Source organism: Urocitellus parryii, chromosome 3, assembly GCF_045843805.1.
Source record: "Urocitellus parryii isolate mUroPar1 chromosome 3, mUroPar1.hap1, whole genome shotgun sequence".
NCBI classification, from domain to species: domain Eukaryota; kingdom Metazoa; phylum Chordata; class Mammalia; order Rodentia; family Sciuridae; genus Urocitellus; species Urocitellus parryii.
The window spans coordinates 89,827,319-89,848,455 of NC_135533.1; the positions used below are offsets into that span (position 1 = coordinate 89,827,319).

The window sequence follows — 21,137 nt, forward strand, 5'->3', positions numbered from 1 at the left end:
TGGGTGTGAATCAACCTCTGGACTGACCAAAATGCTTGAATCTGCAGTCCCCAGTGCCAGGGCAGCTGAATGAGTCATCAGGAGAGTGCTTGACAAGCAGGGGCAGATCTCAGGGGTGGGGGAGGGGGAGGAGGATATTCCATTTTGCCCTTGGAGTGGGCATTATATTTGCATTGACCAAATTGGTGTCTGCCTATATATGTCCCTATGTCTGGGAAAAGTCAGACTTACTGCTGCTGACTTACCAATAACATTCCTTAAATTTGGTTGCCTGTCAGAGGAGAACTCTGGAAATCTTTTTAAAAATGTCAATGCCTGGTCCCTCTCTAGTACAAGTGTTGTACAGGTATTGGTGCAGGTCACAGATGAGAATCACCTGAAGAGCTTAAAGATCACCAGACCAGCTGGGTTGAGCAGGAGAGTGGCTGGCCTTTGTGTACTCACTAAGTCCTCCAGAACATTCTCATACCTAGCCAAGACTGAGCCCACTGCTCTAGGTGAGCCACTTCTGAATCTCAGGCTAGGACCCAGGCATTGACATCATTTGCAATGTTTTTCCCCTTTTATTCTGTGAAGGTGAATTCCATCATTTTTTTTTTATTGTGGTAAAATTTATGTAACATTTGTCATTCTCACAATTTTAAGCTGTATAATTCAGTGGCATTAAACCTGTTCACAGTACTGTATTAACCATTACTGCTGTCTATACTCAAAACTCTTGCATTATCCCCAGTCTAAGCTCAGAACCCATTACCCAGTAACTTCCTCTTCTCCCCTCCCCCAGACACATAACCACCATTCTGCTTACAAATTTACCTATTCTAGGTGTTTCATGTATGTCCAGCCACACACTATTCGTCTTATTTTACTTGGCCACAGTTTTTCAAGGCCCATCCCTATTTTAGTATATATCAAAATGTCCTTCCTTTATGTGGTTGAATGACTATTCCATTGTACGTATATACTGTTTATCCTTTCATCTGTTGTAGACAGATTGTGAATGATGCTGCTTTAATATTGGTGTTCAAAATGAATATTTGTTAAAATCTCTGCTTTCAATTCTTTTAGCTATATATCTATAAAACATTTTTTAAATTTATTTTTTATTGAGATACAATTCACATACTATAAAATTTAATGGATTTGTTGCTGGGCATGGTGGTTCATGCTTGTAATCCCAGTGACTCAGGAGGCTGAGTCAGGAGAATCTCAAGTTTAAAGCCAGCTTTGGCCAGTTAACGAGGCCCTTAGCAACTTAGATCCTGTCTGGAAATAAAAAATAAATTTTATGTAAAATTGAAAAAAATGATGGGGATATGGCTCAGTGATTAAGTGCCTCTGAGTTCAATCCCTGGTACCACCACCAAAAAAAAAAAAAAAAAGTTGCACAAAAAATTAATGAATTTATTACTGCCCAAAAGGCTTGCTCTGCTTGCCACAGTTGAAGCCATCAGTCAAAGCAAGTCCTTGTTAGAGCAAGAAATTTACGGCCATATACTAGCAGATAAGAGGATGGCAGGGATTCTTGTCCCTAAAGAGCCACTTGCCAGGAGGCTGATTTTATGGGTGGTTTACTTTGCAGACTGGTGGGTGCTTTCTCATAGGTTGAGGTTTGAGACCAAGTGACACACATCTGATCCTAATCGCCTAGTCAGGAGATGCTTTCCTGTTTTGCAAATCTCAAAAACAAAGATCATAGGCTGGGGATGTAGCTAAGTGGCAGAGTGCTTGCCTTGCAAGTGTGAGACCCTGATTTCAATCCCCACCACTGCAAAACAAACAAACAAACAACAAACAAAAACAGAGGTCATTGACTTCCTTGGGCTATTCTTGTTACTGATGGGCAGTTCCCGACTATTACACAATGGATAGGCAAGAGGGGTTAGCTTCAGCCCTCTTACTGATTACCAAACTCACAATTAAGTGTATGTATGTGTTTTAGAGGAGAGGACATTCATGAAACACAGAAAGATACTTGGCAGGTATGGGAGGTGGGGTGTTCATGTATCTCTATTTGAATTGTGTCTATTGCTGTTTTTGAATGAAGTTATTTTTTACTTTTTAAAAAATTTTTATTTTAATTATACATGGCAGTAGTATTTTGGCAGAATATACACACATAAAATATAACTTACTCAGTTTAAGTTCCCACTCTTGTGATCATACATGATGTGGAATTACCCTGGTTGTGTATACAAATATAAGGCTAAGAAAGTTATGACCATTAATTCCTGAGATATAGTATATTTGATTTGGTTTTTTTAAAGTAAAATGCAGCAATAATGCTGTATATGTCCTTGGTTCTATGGAATGCTATTTAAAATTTTTTTTGACATTTGAGCTTTTCTTAAATGAGCTGGGGGAGGGTGTATTACAGCTGATGCATATGTCTAAGGGGTCTCCTTCCCCAAGCTGTCATTTAATTCAAGGAGTGTCTTTTAGTCTTGAACTTACAGTAATACCCACCTTATCAGGTAGTCTTAGGGAGTTAATAAGAGAACATATGTGAAGAACATTTGTAAACTATAAACCAATATTCAGAAGTGAGATATTTTCAAAAGTGGAGATAATGGAAAAGAAAAATGTACTAATGTGTGGAACAAGTAGAATGCGTTGTAAAAGCACTGGGTGAGTCAGGAGTACTGTCCTACGGGATGTGTGTGGGCCACTTTCCTTCTTTTCTCTTTGAAGTATGTGAGTTTGGTTTTTCTTGAGCAGTAGTTGGGCACTGGAGTGACTTTCGCTCTAGGCTGATGTTCGGGTCTCATTCTTTGGCTTCTTGTTGGGGAGGGTCAAGCCTCCATTTGTCTGAGCTTGAGTTTTCTTCCATGATCGATTGACCCAGTGTCTTTCAGGCTTAAGGATTCTGTGGGGCAACAGGCCACAGTTCTGAGTTTGAGTCCAAACTGTGCTCATGACTGGCTGTGTGACCCTGTGCCAATCTGTGCCTCAGTTTCCTTACCTGTAAAATGGTTCTAATGGCCCTTTTAGTTTTGCTCTTCAGTATTCCCTAGCATTTCATGTCTGGGTTTCCCTGTGTTCCCTGGGGATTCGACACCTGCTGATATCTGGGAGTGTGGCAGTTTAGAGGCTTCATTCATCAGTTCCCGAATGTCTGTCTTTAGGGAACATCCCTGGCTCAGCGGTGCTGGTGTTTGACATCCATGTCATTGACTTCCACAATCCTTCGGACTCTATCAGCATCACTTCCCACTACAAGCCCCCTGACTGCTCCGTGCTGAGTAAGAAGGGGGATTACCTCAAGTACCACTACAATGCCTCGCTTCTGGATGGAACCCTGCTGGACTCCACGTAAGTGCAGCCCAGAAGGTGTGGGAGCGAGCCCCTGGGTAGCAGGTCCACCATTCTCTTCAGACATGGGCTGAGAGCTCTTCTGCTCAGGCTTCCTCCCTGCTCAGGCTATTCTGAGGGTTTCCTACTAACATTCTCACTCTGCTCCAGGTCATTTCTCAGCCCTGTGGAATTAGCTCTTTCAGAACAGTAGACCTTATCATGTAACTGCTACCTTTAAAAGCCAGCCCTCAGATAAAGGCCAAGCTTCTGGCACAGGAGGCTGTATTTCTTAGCTGCATTTCTGCCTCACTGATCTCTTCTGCTGGGTCCATCTTCTGCTTTCTGTGGCCTTCCTTTCCTCAAAATCATTCCTTAAATCCTAGGAAAAACCAACTGCTTCTGTTTCTGTAATCTCCTAACACATTATGTGTTACCTGTGTTTTAGTTAACTTTTTGTTTCTCTCTCTGCTACTGGTGTGAATACCTCAGGTACACCCAATCTGTTAATTCATTTTTTTAAAAAAAATACCTTTCTTTTTTAAAAATATTTTTTTTAGCTGTCAATGAACTTTTTTAAAAATATTTTTTTTAGATGTTGATGGGCTTTTATTTTGTTCATTTCTTTATATGTGGTGCTGAGAATCGAAACCAGTGCCTCATACATGCTAGGCAAGTACTCTACCACTGAGCCTCAATCCCAGCTTCTTGATGAACATTTATTTTGTTTGTTTGCATGTGGTGCTGAGAATCAAGCCCAGTGCCTCACACGTGCTAGGCAAGTGCTCTACCACTGAGCTGTGCTCCCAGCCCAGATTCATATTTTTATCCCTTCCATTTTTCCCAGAGTTTACATAGCACAAAAAGAGCATTTAGCAAATGTTAATTGATTGAGAGAAACCTGAAAATATATTAAATAAGAATGTAAAAGGAACTTTGCTTCTTGTGAAGCTGAATCTTCAGATGTCTCTGTAAGTTAATACATCTTCTTTAGGAAAGAAACGTTTTATAGCTTTTCATTATATTTCCATAAAGTATATCCACTTTTGGACTCATCCTGACTTAGATTCCAAGTTTGGACCTGGGGAGAAAAAAGGGCTTTATTATAATCAAGTGCTGCTGCATTTATTCTAGATGCGAACTGCACTCTATTCCTCCCACCTCCTCTGCCTTCTGGCTTCAGTGACAGCGTATGGGGCTGCAGAGAGCTGGGCATGGAGACAGCCCGGGATGTGGTATTCGGAGCACTCCTTCTGAGACCACAAGATCCTACATACTAAGGCAGTTAGCATATTTCATCAAATCTAAAATTCACTGATTATTAGGGTCATTATTTTATGTATCTTTAAGAAAGCAAAAGTGCTCTCTCTCTCTCTCTCTCCCCTCTCTCTAAAAAAAAAAAAAAAAAAAAAAAAAAAAAAAAAAAGCAAAAGTGCTACCCAAAAAATAATGATGGATTTTCAATCATAAAATCTATCCTAATTATATGGGGCTGGGGTGTAGCTCAGTGGCAGAGTGCTTGCCTAGCACGTGTGAGGCAGAGTTCTATCCTCAGCACCACATAAAAATAAATAAACAAAATAAAGATATTGTGTCCATGTACAAACTAAAAAAAAAAAATTAAATGTATCCTAATTATACAGAGGTCAAAATTTGAAAAAAAATCCACATTTTGAATCAATGAAATGAGTGCTTAGCTTCTGGGGCCCAGATGCTCAGGCCCTGGCTTACCACAGACCTTGCAAAGGAATCCCAACCACTGGATCCTGGAAGCCTGGGAGGACGGTGGGAAAGAAGCGTGGTGTGTTGTTGCCCTGTGAACCAAGTGAACCACACACGGGAAAATGGCCCATGAGATGAGAACATTTGGGGTCAGTGACTGCTGTCATTGCTCTTGCCAGTGTCCACATTCCTGTCTGGTGCTCCTGAGGCGGAAGAAAGCGGACGTGGGGCTGGGAAATGAACAAAGGAACTCCTCCGTGGTTCGGATGTGCATTTCCTGTGGGAAAAGTCAGACTTCCTGCCCTCTGATGTGTTTTGTGGAACATTCTCTCAGAGCCCTCAGGAGTCATGTGATGCGGGTTCCTTGCTCTTAGGAGAAACTCCATTTTGTAGCTTCAGAGTCATTTGTATTTTGTGTAAATTGTCAGGGAACAGCAGCAGGACTTCCCTGTTGGTCTCTTCTGGGTGTGAGCTTCAAATAAAAGAAGGAAGGGAAGGATGCCAGGCACCTGCCTACCTGGTCCCATCTCGAGATGGGAGCCTGGGCACAGAGCCAGAGAGGGTGGAGGGGCTGGCAGGAAGCAGGAAACTTGGGAGGGAGAGGAAGTCAGGAGACACAACAGGAATGAGGAAGGCGTTAGAAAAACTGGGCCCTTAAAACAAATAAGTAATAAACTAGTGGGGTTTTCAGAGATGACAAATGAGAACAAATTACTTCCTTGGAGGATTCGTTATTATTCAGTCATTAGTGATCGTGTTGAAACAGACCTTAGGGAGGAAGGACTAACGTTCATTACTTGATAACTAAGGCAGTTCTCGAAGATTCTGTGAGACTTTGAGACTGTGCGATCCTGCAGGTTGGTGCCCAGAGAGAGGCAGTGTGAGAGCTCCTGGGTGCTGCTGACCACATGGACTGAGAGCAGGGGGCACAAAGGGCGACTTACTTCCTCCTGGGCCACTGGCCAAGGCATCCTGTGCCAGAGGTGGCCTTATGTGGCTTCCTTCCCAGGTCGGACAAACACAGGCCTGGTTTGGGTTTGCAGGCCCCTGAAAGCCACCCTGGCCTGGGAACCAGTGGGAGGAGGAAAAGCAGCAGCAGCCATGGACCCAGGGGAGGTGGGAAGCCTGAGGGGACCCTCAGGGGATGTCCTATCTGTATTGTCACCACCTGGTGATAGACATCAAGGGACTTCAGAGGGAGTTTCCTCCTTGGCATTTAAGAACATGCCCACAGTTTGCCTCTGGGAAGTTGATAGGAATGCCATAAATAGATTTTGAAATAGGTTTTGAATTGTTTTCAATCATGACTGAGGTGAGAGAGCCAACTTTTTTTTGGCCTGGGTTCCCTGGGGTCTGTGGGCATCAAGGATAATTAAGCTCAGTGTTTTTTTTTTTTTTTTTTTTGGAGTCATAGATTGCTACAGACAAAAGCACTTTACACTATCTGTTTATTGAGCTCTTTATCTGCTCTCTGCTGTGCCAACCTTATTTTACTACTGGCTATTTAGAATATCCCTGTGAGATAGCTAACATTATCTCCAGTTTATAGATAAGCAAATGGATAGATTACATTTCCCAGAATCGAATGAATTGGTGGAATCAGGATTGAAGCTGAGATCTTGCTGAATCTAAAATCCAGGGTCATAACTATATTATGTACAACAAAAAATTCTCATGAAAGTGCGTAACTGGATATAAAGAATGTTTCTTTCCCCTTGAACCACTAGAGAGCAGGTTGCCTTGATATCCTGTCACTCCAGATACCTGAGTGTGCCTTTTCTACAAACTTAAGACATTCTCAGTAAGTCCTGTGTAACTCAGACATTCATTAAAATCAGGACGTTAAGGAGCTGGGGATGTAGCTTAGTGGTAGAGCACTTGCCTAGCATGTGCAAGGCCCTGGGCTCAATCCCCAACACAGCCAAAAAATTAAAAAATCAGGAAATTATTGATATATTAGTACCCTGTAATCCTCAGACTCACTTTACATTTATCAAGTATTCCTGTAAGGTCTTTTATAGCCAGAGGATCCTGGGAATTCCATTGTGCTCCTCCAAGTACTCTACCACTCTATCAAGTAGGCAAGTTCTCTACCACTTGGGTTTGTCTGCAACTTGTGTTTGTCTGGTGTTTCCTCACGATTAGCTGGTGATTATGTCTTTGGTGGAAGTATCCTAGGGGTGATGTATTCTTTTTCTTTTTTTCTTTTTGGTGCTGGGGATTGAACTCAAGCACCGAGCCACATCTCCAGTCCTAGTTTTGTATTTTATTTAGAGACAGGGACTCACTCAGTTGCTTGTGCCTCGCTTTTGCTGAGGCTGGCTTTGAACTTGAGATCCTCCTGCCTCAGTCTCCCATGCTGCTGGGATCACAGGCGTGCACTACTGTGCCACTGACGTGATATATTCTTATGAGGACCCTGGCTGGTACCAATGGGTTGATGACCTCACTCATCTCTTCTGTTTCATTTTCAGGTGGAATTTAGGCAAGACTTACAATATTGTGCTGGGATCTGGACAAGTCGTGCTGGGAATGGACATGGGTCTTAGAGAGATGTGCGTGGGGGAGAAACGGACGGTGGTCATTCCGCCCCACCTGGGCTATGGGGAGGCTGGTGTGGGTAAGTGATCATATTCAGGGGTGTCAGGGCATTTTCACCATCTGAATTTTGTGAAGTATTTAGCTTCTTTTCTGGATAAAAATGTTTGTGAACTCGGTGAGCAGCCATGTTAATGCCCCCGCACTCATGAGAAAGAATGGGTTTCATTGAAATATACCAAAAGTCTTCTGCATGCTGTAGGAGATGTCCCTGGAGGAGGATGCCGTTGATTTTTCTGGGGTCAAGCCTTGTGCCTCCTTCTAGAACTGTTCCTGGGAGAGGTGGAATGCTGTGGGCTTTTCACTACTTCTGAGCCAAGAAAATATCCTTTTAGCAAAGAGCTTTCAAGTGTCTGAAAAACTGGTTTTATCATATCCTTACAGTGGTTATGTTTTACTTCGTGATTTTAGGCAGAATGTGTCCTCCATCTGAGGGATTCAGAACATGTTATTTTTAATTTTTTTTAGAATACTGGGGATGGAACCAGGGGCCTGGTACAGCCAGACTCTATTACTGAACTACATCTGTAGCCCTCAGAACAATTTTTGGTACTAGGGTTTGAACCCAGGGGTGCTTAACCACTGAATTACATTCCCAGCCCTTTTTATTTTTTTTGTAACAGGGCCTCATTAAGTTGCTGAGGCTGGCCTTGAACTTATGATCCTCTTGCCTCAGACTCCAGAGTTGCTGGGATTACAGGCATGTGCCACCATACCTGGCAAGAACACTTCTTTACAGTGTTTTCATGCTGTTGATATCTGGAGAAGGAAAGTGGTAGCTTATAAAAGTGATTGGCACTTGAAGTTTATCATGACACACAACTAAACTGGTCAGGGTCACTCCAAATGAATTTTGGCTGACTAAATAAAGACATAGACACAGAAAGTACCCTTTCTTTGGGTTCAGTGACTGTTCCCCACAGCTCCCACAAGGGGGGCAAGGAAGGCAAGAAAGAGGAGGAGCACTCCTGGAACCCAGGTTTTATTGGGGAGAAACCACTCAAATGAGGCAAGGGTAGGGTTACAAGAAACAAGCGGGTGTAATCCAACCCCATTGGGTGATGCCCACTCCTGGAGCTGCACCTCTCTTATCTGAGTGGAGGTAGGGTCCAAATGCATTGCAGTGGGTGCAATACCTGTTCAGTACCTCCTCACTCAGGACTTAAAGGTTTGTACCTAGCTCCTGTCCAGAGTAGCTCCTGACAGAGGTTGATTTTATTTTCTTCAAACTTTAATAATTGTAAAAATACTATCTGTTCCTTCCACCAATCCCAGAAGAAACCCTCTAAAAAATATGCTGTGTATCCATTTTTTTCTGATATATAAGTACTTATAATATACTATATTTATACTGTTCTATAATCTAGATAGTATATAATATTGGGGCTGAAAGTGTAGCTCAGTGGTAGGCACCAGCCTCTGGATTCAATCCCCAGCACCAAAAATAAAAAAAGGAAACAATGAAAGAATTTAAAGGTATGTCATATTAAGCCAGGCATAGTGGTACACATCTGTAATCCTAGCTAATTAGGAGCCAGAGGCAGGAGAATCACAAGTTTAAGACTAGCCTCACCAATTTAGTGAGACCCTATCTTAAAATAAAAAAAAAAGGCTGGAGATGTGGTGCAGAGATAGAGTGAGTGCCCTTAGGTTCAATCCCTGGTGCTGCAAAATAAATTTATAATTAAAACTTATAGTATATAATATAATAATTTTGAACAATATATAGTACATTTATATATCCTTATGGGTCCATACTATATGTACTGATCTTAAATCAGTTATTCTTAACATTCTGCTATTAGCTTTATTCAAGAGTTCTACGATTGTAGTCTGTGCTTTGAGGTGTTTTTCAAAGCTACACATTAAGAAATATATTTTATCTCCCAATCTTTATTACACATAAACATATACTTTTCTTTCTTTTTTTAATTTTTATTTTTTTTGGTGCTGAGGATCGAACCCAGGGCCTTGTGCATACAAGGCAAGCACTCTACCCACTGATCTATATCCCCAGCCCTGACATATAATGTATACATTGAGAATTAAATATAAAATTGAAACTTGATAGCTGGGATTACAAGTGTATGCCACCCTTTAAACTCTTTCTTTCTTTACTTATATTTGCTGCTGGGAATTGAACCCAGGGACTCATGTAATCTGTCCTTTCTATGTGTGATGTTTGTGAATCTAGTTTATTTGTTTTAAAAGCTACCCTGCCTACACTGATTTCATGACTCAAGGGGTCACTGTGGACAGTAGGAAACTAGTAGCCTCTGCCACACTTCCTTGCTTGCCTAAGAAGTACCTGCCCTTGGAGGCCCAGGGAGGGGAGTGTGACTGGGTGAGCTTGACGGCTGTTCTGTGGGTTCACACTGTGTCCTGCCTCTGTTGTAGATGGGGAGGTGCCCGGCAGTGCTGTCTTGGTGTTCGACATTGAGCTGCTGGAGCTTGTGGCCGGCCTGCCTGAGGGGTACATGTTCATATGGAACGGCGAAGTGTCCCCCAACCTCTTTGAAGAAATTGACAAGGATGGCAACGGAGAAGTCCTCCTAGAAGAGGTAACTGACCTTTGCAGGAATGTGGGACAGAAGTTGCTCAGAGAGCCTTATGGGATGCAGGGCCTCGTTTTGAAGGTGAGGCCTTCCCAAGGTGAGGAGGCTGCACTGGATTTCTCATGTTGATGGAAATCGGCACACATGTGTATCCAGGGCCTTTACACACGTTCTCGGAATGAAACTCCGCTGAAGAAACTGAGCAAGCCCTTGATGCTAGAGTACACATATCTGGATTCGGTTCTCAGTTACTGGATGCCCACTGCAGGTCTGCATGGTGTGAAGTGATTTTACATTCTCTGGTCAAGGGCAGTAGTTAAGCCCATTCCTGAACCCTCACAACAGCCATACAATCATTCTTCCCCCCCCGCCCCCAGTACCAGGGACTGAAGGGGGGGGCGTTAACTACTGAATCATCTCTTTTTATATTGTATTTGAGATAGGTCTTGCTAAGTTTCTCACTAAGTTGCTGAGAGTTGGTTTTGAACTTGGGATCCTCCTGCCTTAGCCTCCCAATATAGCCTCTCTGGGATTACAGGCATGTGCTACCACACCCTGCTTCATGTAATCATTTATATGTTTCAGAAGAAGAAACTGTGCAGAGAAAGTAAATGACTTGCCCAGGGTCACACAGCTACTCAGTGTTTTGAGCCAGTACAACATGCTCCTCCATGGAGCTGGGCAATAGTTGTACTGCCATAATCCTGGGGAATGCTAGCTCCAGGCCTGCACTGTATCTGCTTATTCAAGCACATGTTCCAGCTTTTCCCCTTTCTCTCCTATATGGCATTTCCCTGGCTCCTGGGTCGTTCTCATTAGTGTACAAACATGCCATTATTTTCCATCCTCTTGATATGTCTTTCCATTTCTTTCATTTCTTTGCTCCCTTTACAACCGTAACCTCAAAAGAATTGTCTGCACTTCCTGCCTCCAATTCCTTTTCTTCAAATCTTTGTTTGCATTACTGGGGATTGAACCCAGGGGTGTTTTACCACTGAGCTACATCCCTGGTCCCCCCTCCTTTTTTTTTTTTTTAAAAAAAATTCTTGCTGTGTTGCTGAGGGTTTCACTAAATTGCTGAGGCTGGTCTAGAACTTGGCAATCCTCGTGACTCGGTGTCCCTAGCCTCTGGAATTACAGGTGTGTGTTACCATGCCCACCTCTCATTCATTCACTCATTCATTTATTTTTAGTTTATTGAGATGGAGTTGCACTATGTTGCTCAGGCTGGCCTCAAACTCTTAAATTAATTAATTAATTAATTTTAAAAAAGTTGTAGATGGACATAATACCTTTATTTTATTTATTTTTATGTGGTGCTGAGGATCAAACCCAGTGCCTCACATGTGCTAGGCAAGTGCTCTACCACTGACCACAACCACGGCCCCTTCTATTTTGAGACAGGGTCTCACTGAGTTACCCAGACTGACCTCGCACTTGCAACCTTCCTGTCCCAGCCTCTTGAGTCGCTGGGATTGTAGGTGTGTGTCATCAAGCCGAGCTCTATTCTTTTTTGAACCCACTTCTGTCGGGCTTGTATCCCTCTGCGCCACTGAGCCTGGCCTTGCCCTGATGCCCAATACCTTCCATACTGCAGAATCCCAGTCACCTCTCACCCTCTTCCTTCCAAACACTTGTGCCCAGAAGGATGCTTTTCTTGGTGTTCCTTCCATCTCCCTGGCAGCTTCCTCTCAGGCCTCTTCTCCCCAGGTCTCCATGCCCACAGTACCTCCAGCTGAGTCCTGGACTTTGTTCTCACCTCTGTATTTGGATCACTCCCTTGGTGTCACGGGGTCCAGGGGCTTTGCCATCCATTTCCTGATGCCTTCTGAATTTGCTCCTGCTCAGGCTTCTTCCTCCATGTTGCACTTGTGTATCCAACTTTCTACTTGAAATCTTCATTTATTGAACCCTTGAAACCCTCTCTACCTCTTGCAGTTCATGGCACCTGTGTCCCTCCATTTGCTCAGGTAAGAACACTAGGTAATCTTGGAATCTACTTTTGATCACAGGCCATGAAGAATTCACCAGAAAATGCTGCTAGCTCTGCCTTGAGGACATACAGAGACTGACTCTCTCACCACTTCCCTTTCATAGCATCTTAGCCTGAACCATCATCTACCCTCCCAGGATCATGGCAACAGCCTCTTAACGATGCTCCTGCTCTCACCCCTACAGCAGCCTGAGTGGCCACTCCCAAGAACACTGTAGTCATGGCTGCTGCTTCTCAGAACCTACAGAGCCCCCATCTCCAAGGCCGTAAGGGACCTGTGGAGGCCCTTATCTGCTCACTGGCACCTCCCTGCCACTCCCCTCCCTCTGTTCACTTGGCCCAGCCACATGCCTCCTTTGCTGTTCTGTGAATACACCTGGGGCTTTGCCCCCACCGTCCTCTGCTCAGAAGATGCAGATAGATAATAGTTTGGTTCATTCTCTCACTTCCTTCAAGCCTTTGCTCAAGTCTTCCCCGAAGATTGAGGTTTTACCCTGACTACCAGACTGAATACTTTAACCCACTCTCCCTTCCCATTCTTGGCTAGATTTCACTTTTTTTTTTTTTTCTGGAGCATTCCACTTTGTAACTTAATGTGTAATTTACTGATTATGTTCATGATTAATTATCAATTCCCCCCCCCACTAGAAAACAAGCATAACAAAGGCAAGATGTTTGTTGATTTGTGTGTTGATATAGCCCAAGGGTCTAGTACAATGCTCAGTACATGGTAGATGCTCAGTAAGTTCTTACTGTGTGCATGCATGCATGGTATGTGTGCATACAGCAGTGTTCTTACAGGGTTGGGAGACAGCTTCAAGTGGGCCACTTCAGTGGGGAGAAGGACTGCCCTGGTGACTGCTTTATGTTGGCTATCTGGACCCAAGGGGCTCTTGTAGTCATTTAGCCCAGGGGTTTTCACCTGCACCAGGAGAAAAACAAAACCTGATCATTTAGTCCCCCAGAAGCTCTCATCAGTTTCCAAGTTCAGACCCCAGTCCCAGCCCCACCACCCTCAGGTGCTGTATTTCAGACTCTGCATTCTTGGCTCCCTTATCTCATGTCGTCCTGTCCCTTTCTCTTCAGTTCTCAGAGTACATTCATGCCCAGGTGGCAACTGGCAAAGGGAAGCTTGCTCCTGGTTTTGATGCTGAAATGATCGTGAAGAATATGTTCACCAATCAGGACCGGAATGGAGATGGGAAGGTCGTGGCTGAGGAGTTTAAACTTAAAGACCAGGAGACCAAACACGACGAACTCTAAACCTGACATGAGCTAGCTGGTGCCAGGGAGTGTGTGACACCAAGCCACCTGTTGTGGCAGAACCTGCGGTGAGGGTGTGAGGGTCTCTAGGAAGGTCTATCATTAGCAAGTAGTAGGTGGGTGACACAGTACCTGGTACATACATCGGGGTGGGTTGATACACACGTGAGAATTTGGGGTGGACTTTCAGTGAGGGAAGACATAATGGGTATAGAAGGCCTTGGCATGATATGTATCGAAGCATTGGAAGGGCTGTACTGCCAACTGTGATTTGTGAGCCTTCTAGGAAATTTTGTAATTAAAGGCAAATAATATGTAGAAGTTATAAACACCTTGGAGGGAATAGGAGAAGTGGTGTCCAGGTGTCTACCTAAAGAGATTAAAAAAATTTTTTTTAACTTGCTGGTGTCTTAAAAATGTTTTGTACATGGGCAGGAGAGACAAAGGACATCATGCCCCAGCAGGATTCCCAGACAGCAACCCGGGGCTGTTCTCAGAGGTCTGCCCTTCCCTCCAAAAAATCCCCCAATTGTTTTTTCAGTTCATCACCTTCTACCTGCATTGGTCCTCCAATTAGTAGGTAACTTTTAGGTTTAAAAAAAAAAAAAAGCCTCCAGGACAAAAATAAAAAGCAGAGGACCAAATGAAGGTTGTCTCAGAGCAAGCAGAGAATTTGATTCTGCATCTGCATTACCTGGTGGCCAGCTCTTGATATCCAGTAAAGCACTCCCCCTCCTCCAGCGCTGTTGCTTAGATAGATGCACATAGGGCTAGTGGCGGGGCCTCACTGGCCAGTCATCCCAATTTCACTGTGGCTGAGGTTCAAGTGTCATCCTGGCAGATGAGCATAAATAAGGTGACATTTTTCTGCTGCTCATTTGTGTCCTGGAGAGGGTAGTCCTATGCTTCTGCCATAGGAAAGCAGTGACAATGTACCTGCCAGCCTTTTCCCCGCATCATGCAGTAACCTAACCACATTGCTGCCTAATATCCTCTCTTCCCAGGTTGGTATTGGCACTTACCCTGAAGTAATCGATGATTTCCTTTTGAAACTGCTTTATTTTACTAATTTAAACTGTTTTGTACTGATGTAGTCCTGAGATAGTTCATGCAAATGCTATGCACTCGTTCAATGGAATAAATACTGTTTTTAAAAAGGAAATGTTACTGTTTACTCTTTGCAGAAGTAATTTCTGGGAAGTTGCCATGGTCTTCCTGGCTGCAGCGGCTTTGGGCACTAGTGTTCCTAAGCCCTCTTTCACCTAGTCACAGTTGCTCAGCTTTTCATTTAACAGTATTCCTTAAAATTCATTAGATAGGTTAATAATCTTGCTTCTTGCCAAAAGCAGTCAGTGGTGCAGCCTATAATCCCAGATACATGTGAGGCTGAGGCAGGAGAATCATAAGTTTGAAGGCAAATTTTGACAAACTTGAAAAGTAAAATTTTAAAAAAAGGAAAGAGGGAGGGTATCAGGGGCATAGCTCAGTGGCAGAGTGCTTGCCTAGTATGCACGAGGCTGTGGGTTTGGTTCCCAGTACTGGGGGTGGGGAAGGTAGACAATAAGTGTTAGGTTTTGTTTTAATTTAATGCAGACCCATAAGGATAATGAAGGGTAGATCAAATGCATTCCAGAGAGCAATTCAGTTTAGCAAGAAGCAAGAATTTTTTTTTTTTTTTTTGTACTGGGGATCGAACCCAGAAGTACCCTACCATTGGGCTGCATCCCCAGTCCTTTTTTAAAAAATTTTCTTCGGTACTGGACCACTTGACCACTGAGCCACATTCTCAGCCCTATTTTGTATTTTATTTAGAGACAGGTCTCACTGAGTCGCTTAGTGCCTTGCTTTTGCTGAGGCTGCCTTTGAACTCTTGATCATCCAGCCTCAGCTTCTCAAGTCGCTGGGATTACAGGAGTGTGCCACCATGCCTGGCTCCCCAGTTCTTTTTATATTTTGAGAGAGGGTCTCCAAAATTGCCCATGCTGGCCCCTACTTTGCTATCCTCCCTCAGTAGTGGGGATGTGCCACTGTGCCCAGCTTTCTACATGGTTTTCTGTACATTGTGCTCACAATCTGTTCTGGAGACAGATTGATTGAATCAGGGCCTTGCAACTTGAGGCAGAGGGGGCAGTCAGTCTGGGCTTGATCAGATGAGTGCTGCCTGCTAACTTCCATTATTCCTGAGGCTAAAGAGGGCATTGAATTGCCTGTGGCCATCTCAGCCACTATTGCCTGGAAGGGCAAGCTGCCTAGCTGGCCCCTTCATGGTGCTGTGGCAACACTTGCCTGTTTGCGAATGGATTAGAGTTATAGCTCTTCCAGAAAGGCTACAAGTGCTAAAGGGCCACACAGAATGGAAACTCCATGTGACACCCCCCCTACACACACACACACACACACAGTTTTGGGGTGGTACTGACACTGAGCTACATCCCCAGCCCTTGCTATTTTTGAGTCAAGGCTTATTAAATTGCCCAGGCTGGCCTTAGAGGCATTAACTACTGTGCCCATCTTAGTTTGGATCTTAAGTGTCCCCCAAAGGTCCAGGTTGAAGGTTGTGGTCTCTAGCCCTTAGTACTATTGAGAGGTGAAGGAAATTTTAAGATGTGGGGACTAATGAGAGGTCTTCAGGTCATTGGGGGCATGCCCTTGAAGATGTTTATAGGATTTTTTTGGTTTGGTCTTGGTCCTTTTTTTCTTTTCCTTCCTAGCTATAAAGTGAATGGTTTTGCTGTTACATGCTCCCACCATGATGTCCTGTAGGGCCAACTGGTACTTAATTCAGCCTCTAAAACTGAACCAAAATAAACCTTTCACTGGGTATGGTGGCATATGCTTGTAATCCCAGCAACTTGGGAGGCCAAGGCAGGAGGATCAAAAGTTCGGGCCAGCCTCAGTAATTCAGCAAGGCTTAAGCAACTTGTGAGACCCCTTTCAAAATAAAAAATAAAAAGGGTGGGCTGGGGTTGTGGCTCAGTGGTAGAGCACTCGCCTAGCATGCGTGAGGCAATGGGTTTGATTCTCAGCATAGCATATAAGTAAATAAATGAAATAAAGGCCCATTAACAATTGAATTTTTGCTAAACATTTATTCATTTATTTATTTTTATGTGGTGCTGAGGATCAAACAAACCCAGGGCCTCACACATGCTAGGTGAGCGTTCTACCCCTGAGCCACAACACCAGCCCTTTTTAATTTTTTTTTTTTTTTTTTTGGTGGTGCTAGGGATTGAACTCAGGGCCTTATGCATACAAGGTAAGCACTCTACCAACTGAGCTATATCCCCAGCCCATAACTAAGAAAAATTTTTTAAAATAAATAAAAATAAAAAGGACTAAGGATGTGGCTTAGTGGTAAAGCACTGCTGAGTTCAATCTGTTGTACACTCTCCCACCAAAAAAAGTCTAGATCAAATGTATCACAATGTCAAGTCTAAAACCTGTGAAAGGCAATTATGGAAGTCTTAAGGATTTAGAACAGGAAGCCAGGCTATAGAGAAATGGTGGGTCCTAACTTTGCAGTACTCAGTTTTAGCTATACTTTGAGACCCAGCTACACTATAGTTGTTACTGAAAGCCTTAAGGTACTGCCTTTTCTTGATGAGTTCAATAAGAGAAAATAATTTATGCAGGCCTCATTGAAAATATCCAATCTAAACAGCCACTATGACAAAAGCATTAGGATTCACGTATTACAAAATGAAAGATAAGAAAGGAAAAAACAAGACAGGTATTCAATAAATATTTGCTGAATAAATTAATAAAAATAGTCTTGTCAGTAGAATTAAAAAGGCTTTTCATTTCATATTTATTATCAGTGCTTCATTTGAATATTTTGTGATGATTAGTGACACATGGCCACCAACAGTCTTTTCAAATATTAAGTGCCACTGTTTTTTGGTAAATATTGGTTTTCTCACACAAAATATAACAATTTCAGGAGATGGTGATACCATTAGCATAATCCACCCAAATTATATAAATGGCAATACTTAAAATCATGCACATTATTTCACCATTTCGTAAAACTTTTTAAAAACATCTATAAACATTCCTGGTGTAAAAAGACTCTTCAAAAACTGCATGATAACATTAAGCTACAAAATTCACTTTGGAAAAGTAGGGGGTAGTTTTTCTAATTTTGGCTTCAACATATTTTTTAGGGGTTAAAAAAATATGATGAGGAGTGTATTGAAAGAGGAAAGGAGCTTCCAGGAGATGGACTCAACATGTCTGAAAATATTTCAGTTATGTAAAGAGAAAACTTCAAGAACAAGAATATATTTATAAATAAAGAGTCTTTCAGCTAGATGGACAGATGAGTAAATCTTGTATCATTTGCACCCATGGGAGACGTTTTCTTGAAAAATGCTTGTTTATAGAATCTTCTGTAAAATAGAGTTGGCGACCTCCAGTGATTCTTCTTTTACCAAAACAATATCATAAGAGTCCATGTATTTTTCTAAAAGTTCATCTACCTAATCAACAGAAGAACAAAAATAAAATCAACATTCTGGGAGAAGCAGCCAATAAATAATTTTTATACTATATGTTTACACACACACATACACACATTTTTTTTTCTTTTTTTCTTTTTAATGGTGCTGGAGAATGGAACCCAGGACATTATATATGCTAGACAAGTATTTTGCCATTAAGCTACATCCCCAGACTTTCAAATAATTTCAATATTAATCTCATTGTTATATTAGCCCTTTTAGACAGAATGAAATGAATTCCATTCAATTTCATAAGACTTTAGAAATGAAAATACAGCACATTCCTGTAAAACCAGCAGCTTGGGAGACTGAGGTAGGAGGAACACAAGTTCAAAGCCAGCCTCAGCAAAAGCGAGGTGATAAGCAATTCACTGAGATCCTATCTCTAAATAAAATACAAAACAGGGCTGGGGATATAACTCAGAGGTTGAGTGCCCCCGAGTTCAATTCCCAGTACCCACCCCCCAAAAGAAAACAGACTGAAATGTTTTAAGAAAGGAGCTTTTCCACATGGTAGTTCTCCCCCCCAAAAATTTATCTCCAGAATAGTCATTCTCAACTGGGGTGATTCTGTTCAAAGAATTTCTGGCAATGTTTGGAGGCATTTTTGATTTTCATGACCAGGCAGTGCCATCCAGCATCTAATGCCATTTTTGGAACACATAGCTTCCATGGCTGAGAGTAGAGCCCTTCATAGAATGTATGGCCTCTAATTCCCCACCTTACACACTGCATGTTTCTGTGCTTATCAACTTCTTTAATCATTCCCAAAGAAAAAGGCATAAAATCAAGAGCCTTTGGCAACAAATAGCTATAAAGTTTCATCCCAACTTTTTCTTGAAAGAAAAGTAAAAGACCTGAATACTTACTTTATCATTTAGATAACCAATCTTAAGAATGTGTTCAACATTGGCTACCCCATCTGCCATTTTTAAATCTCCTTCGGAGTCTCCCAGCAGAATTATGTTGCTGTTGTCTTTGAGTTGACTGAAATAGTCTGTATTCTTCAAGGCACCATCATGTTTGTTAAATACATGAATTAGTTCTCCTTTAAATCCTTTGAGGATACCCTATTAAACACAGAAATGTTTTGGAAAAAAATTGGTTTTACAAATTCTATTAGGTTTTCACATTTTGTAGTTTTTAATAGATGTCACATTATTTCATCATATTTTAAAGTTTATCTCTGACACTAGAAGACTCACAGCACTCGAGTACATGCCAATCATGACAGGTTGGAAGGGCCCTAAGAAGTATCTTCTAGTGACCATTTTAAATGAGTTGAGAATTCAACTTCTTTTCATTTTTAAGAATTTTACAACATACTGTCTTGCTTGGGAAAATTCATTCAATCTTAAATTCCCTTCTTATTTTCCACCTATGAATGCTAAAGAGTCTTCAGAGTTGCTGTATTCAAATAAGAGAAGTTTTGCAAATTTTAATATTAGTTTAAAACTTGTGAGCAAAAATTTACGAAGGGTATATTATTTCTAAAATATGACACTGGAAAAGATCATGAGTCCTAATACCGGGCCTATTAACTTGGGTCTAATTTAATGAATATATATAAAATTATAATAAATTTTCATGATTAAAATATTTTCAGATTTCTAAAGTAAATCTGAGAATGATTTGCTGTTCTTACATTTTCATCAAAATCCATGAAGTTGGACACTACTTTGATATTTGGATGATAAACCCCAGCTTGATGGAGAACTTCCTCTAGTACATCACCAATACCAGCCGAAAATATGAACACAGGTATGTTGTATTGTTGGAGCTTATCAAAGAAATCCTCATATCCTTCCCTGCAAGATGGAGGTACAAAATGATTAATAAAGAACAAAATACATCTCCTTTTCATTTAGAAGCTTAAAAACAAAATACTTCATCTAAATTCTATGACTCATGTATATTCTCATTTCAAAATACTGCCCAAGAGGACAGTTGGTAATATCTATACCACTACGAGTACTTTTTCAAGCAACTACTTTCCTTTAAATCTATTCTTTTTTTTTTTTTGGAGAGGCACTTTACCAATGGGCCACATCCCCAGCTCTTTTTAAAAAAAATTTTTCGAGACAGGATCTCACTAAATTCCTCAGGTCCTCACCAAGTTGCTGAAGCTGGCCTTATAATTCTCCTGCCTCAGCCTCTCAAATTGCTGGTTTTACCAGCTTGTGCTGCCAAGCCCGGCTCTTTTAATCAATTCTACTAGTTCAAAATAGGCAGAGACATGCAGTGTGTACAGTGGGGGACTGGGGGGCATACATTCTACAAAGGGCTCTACCACTGAGCTACACCCTCAGCCATGGAAGCTGTATGTTCTAAAAATGGCACTAGATGCTGGGTGGCACTGCCTGGTCAGCGATAATAGCAGTTGTCTAGTATGCGCAAGGTGCTGGGTTCAATTCCCAGCACCACAAAGAATAAAAAGGAGCAGCATTGTATTTGTCTCACTAATTGAAAATTGTAAAAGGTGGTAAAAGATATGGAAAATCAGCTTAAAGCTAGACATAGTGGTATGTGTTTTTAATCCCTGGGATTCAGGAGGTGGGGGCAGGAGGATTGCAAGTTCAGTGTCAGCATGGGCAATGCAGTGTGAACCTATCTCAGAATATAACAAATTTTAAAAGGGTGCTCACTATGGCAGCACATATACTAAAAGTGGAGCAATACAAAGAAGATTAGCATAACCCCTGAGCAAGGATGACATGCGAATTCATGACGCATTATATACCTTTTTTATCAAAAGGGAAAGAAGAGGGATGAGAAAGGGGAGGAAATGTAGAATAAATTTTAACAAAATCACATTATGTGTATATATAAATATACCATGGGGAATTTCACCTTTATGTTTAAGTAGAAAGAACCAATCAAGGGGCTGGGGTTGTGACTCAGTGGTAGAGCACTTGCCTAGCATGTATGAGGCACTGGGTTCGGTTCTCAGCACCACATATAAAGAGCCAACCAAAAATAAATAAATGAAATAAAAGAAAAATCAACAGAGTAGAGGAAGGAGAATGACTGTTCTAATAGTTCAAATAGACTCATATTGAATATAGATATAAGCCTACCATTCACAATTTATACCATTAAAAAGCACTGGGTTCAATCCTCAGTACCACATTAAAAAAAAAAAAATAAAATAAAGGTATTGTGTTCATCTACAACCAAAAAAAGTTTAAAAGGAAAAAGAATACATGGTATGATTTC

General features: G+C 41.8%; 2 protein-coding genes and 1 non-coding gene across 5 annotated transcripts in view; 2 read left to right on the forward strand and 1 right to left on the reverse strand.

Annotated features, from left to right (window-relative positions):
* The window catches only part of Fkbp9 (FKBP prolyl isomerase 9), a 47,646-nt gene extending 33,718 nt beyond the window's left edge, over positions 1-13,928 (forward strand). The window contains exons 7-10 of the mRNA XM_026401555.2: positions 3,126-3,312; positions 7,488-7,633; positions 10,009-10,172; positions 13,246-13,928. Coding sequence (XP_026257340.1) covers positions 3,126-3,312; positions 7,488-7,633; positions 10,009-10,172; positions 13,246-13,422 — 674 coding nt within the window. The 3' untranslated portion in view covers positions 13,423-13,928. The remainder of the gene's footprint in view (positions 1-3,125; positions 3,313-7,487; positions 7,634-10,008; positions 10,173-13,245) is intronic.
* Positions 13,929-17,213: 3,285 nt separating this feature from the next.
* The window catches only part of Nt5c3a (5'-nucleotidase, cytosolic IIIA), a 49,053-nt gene continuing 45,129 nt past the window's right edge, over positions 17,214-21,137 (reverse strand). For all 3 annotated transcript variants that reach the window (XM_026401558.2, XM_026401560.2, XM_026401559.2), the window contains 3 exons: positions 19,567-19,729; positions 18,791-18,991; positions 17,214-17,900 (listed from right to left, as the gene is read on the reverse strand). In XM_026401558.2, coding sequence (XP_026257343.1) covers positions 17,799-17,900; positions 18,791-18,991; positions 19,567-19,729 — 466 coding nt within the window. In that variant the 3' untranslated portion in view covers positions 17,214-17,798. The remainder of the gene's footprint in view (positions 17,901-18,790; positions 18,992-19,566; positions 19,730-21,137) is intronic.
* On the forward strand, positions 20,559-20,665 carry LOC113191748 (U6 spliceosomal RNA). The gene has a single exon (XR_003301932.1). It is a non-coding gene; the product is annotated as a U6 spliceosomal RNA (small nuclear RNA).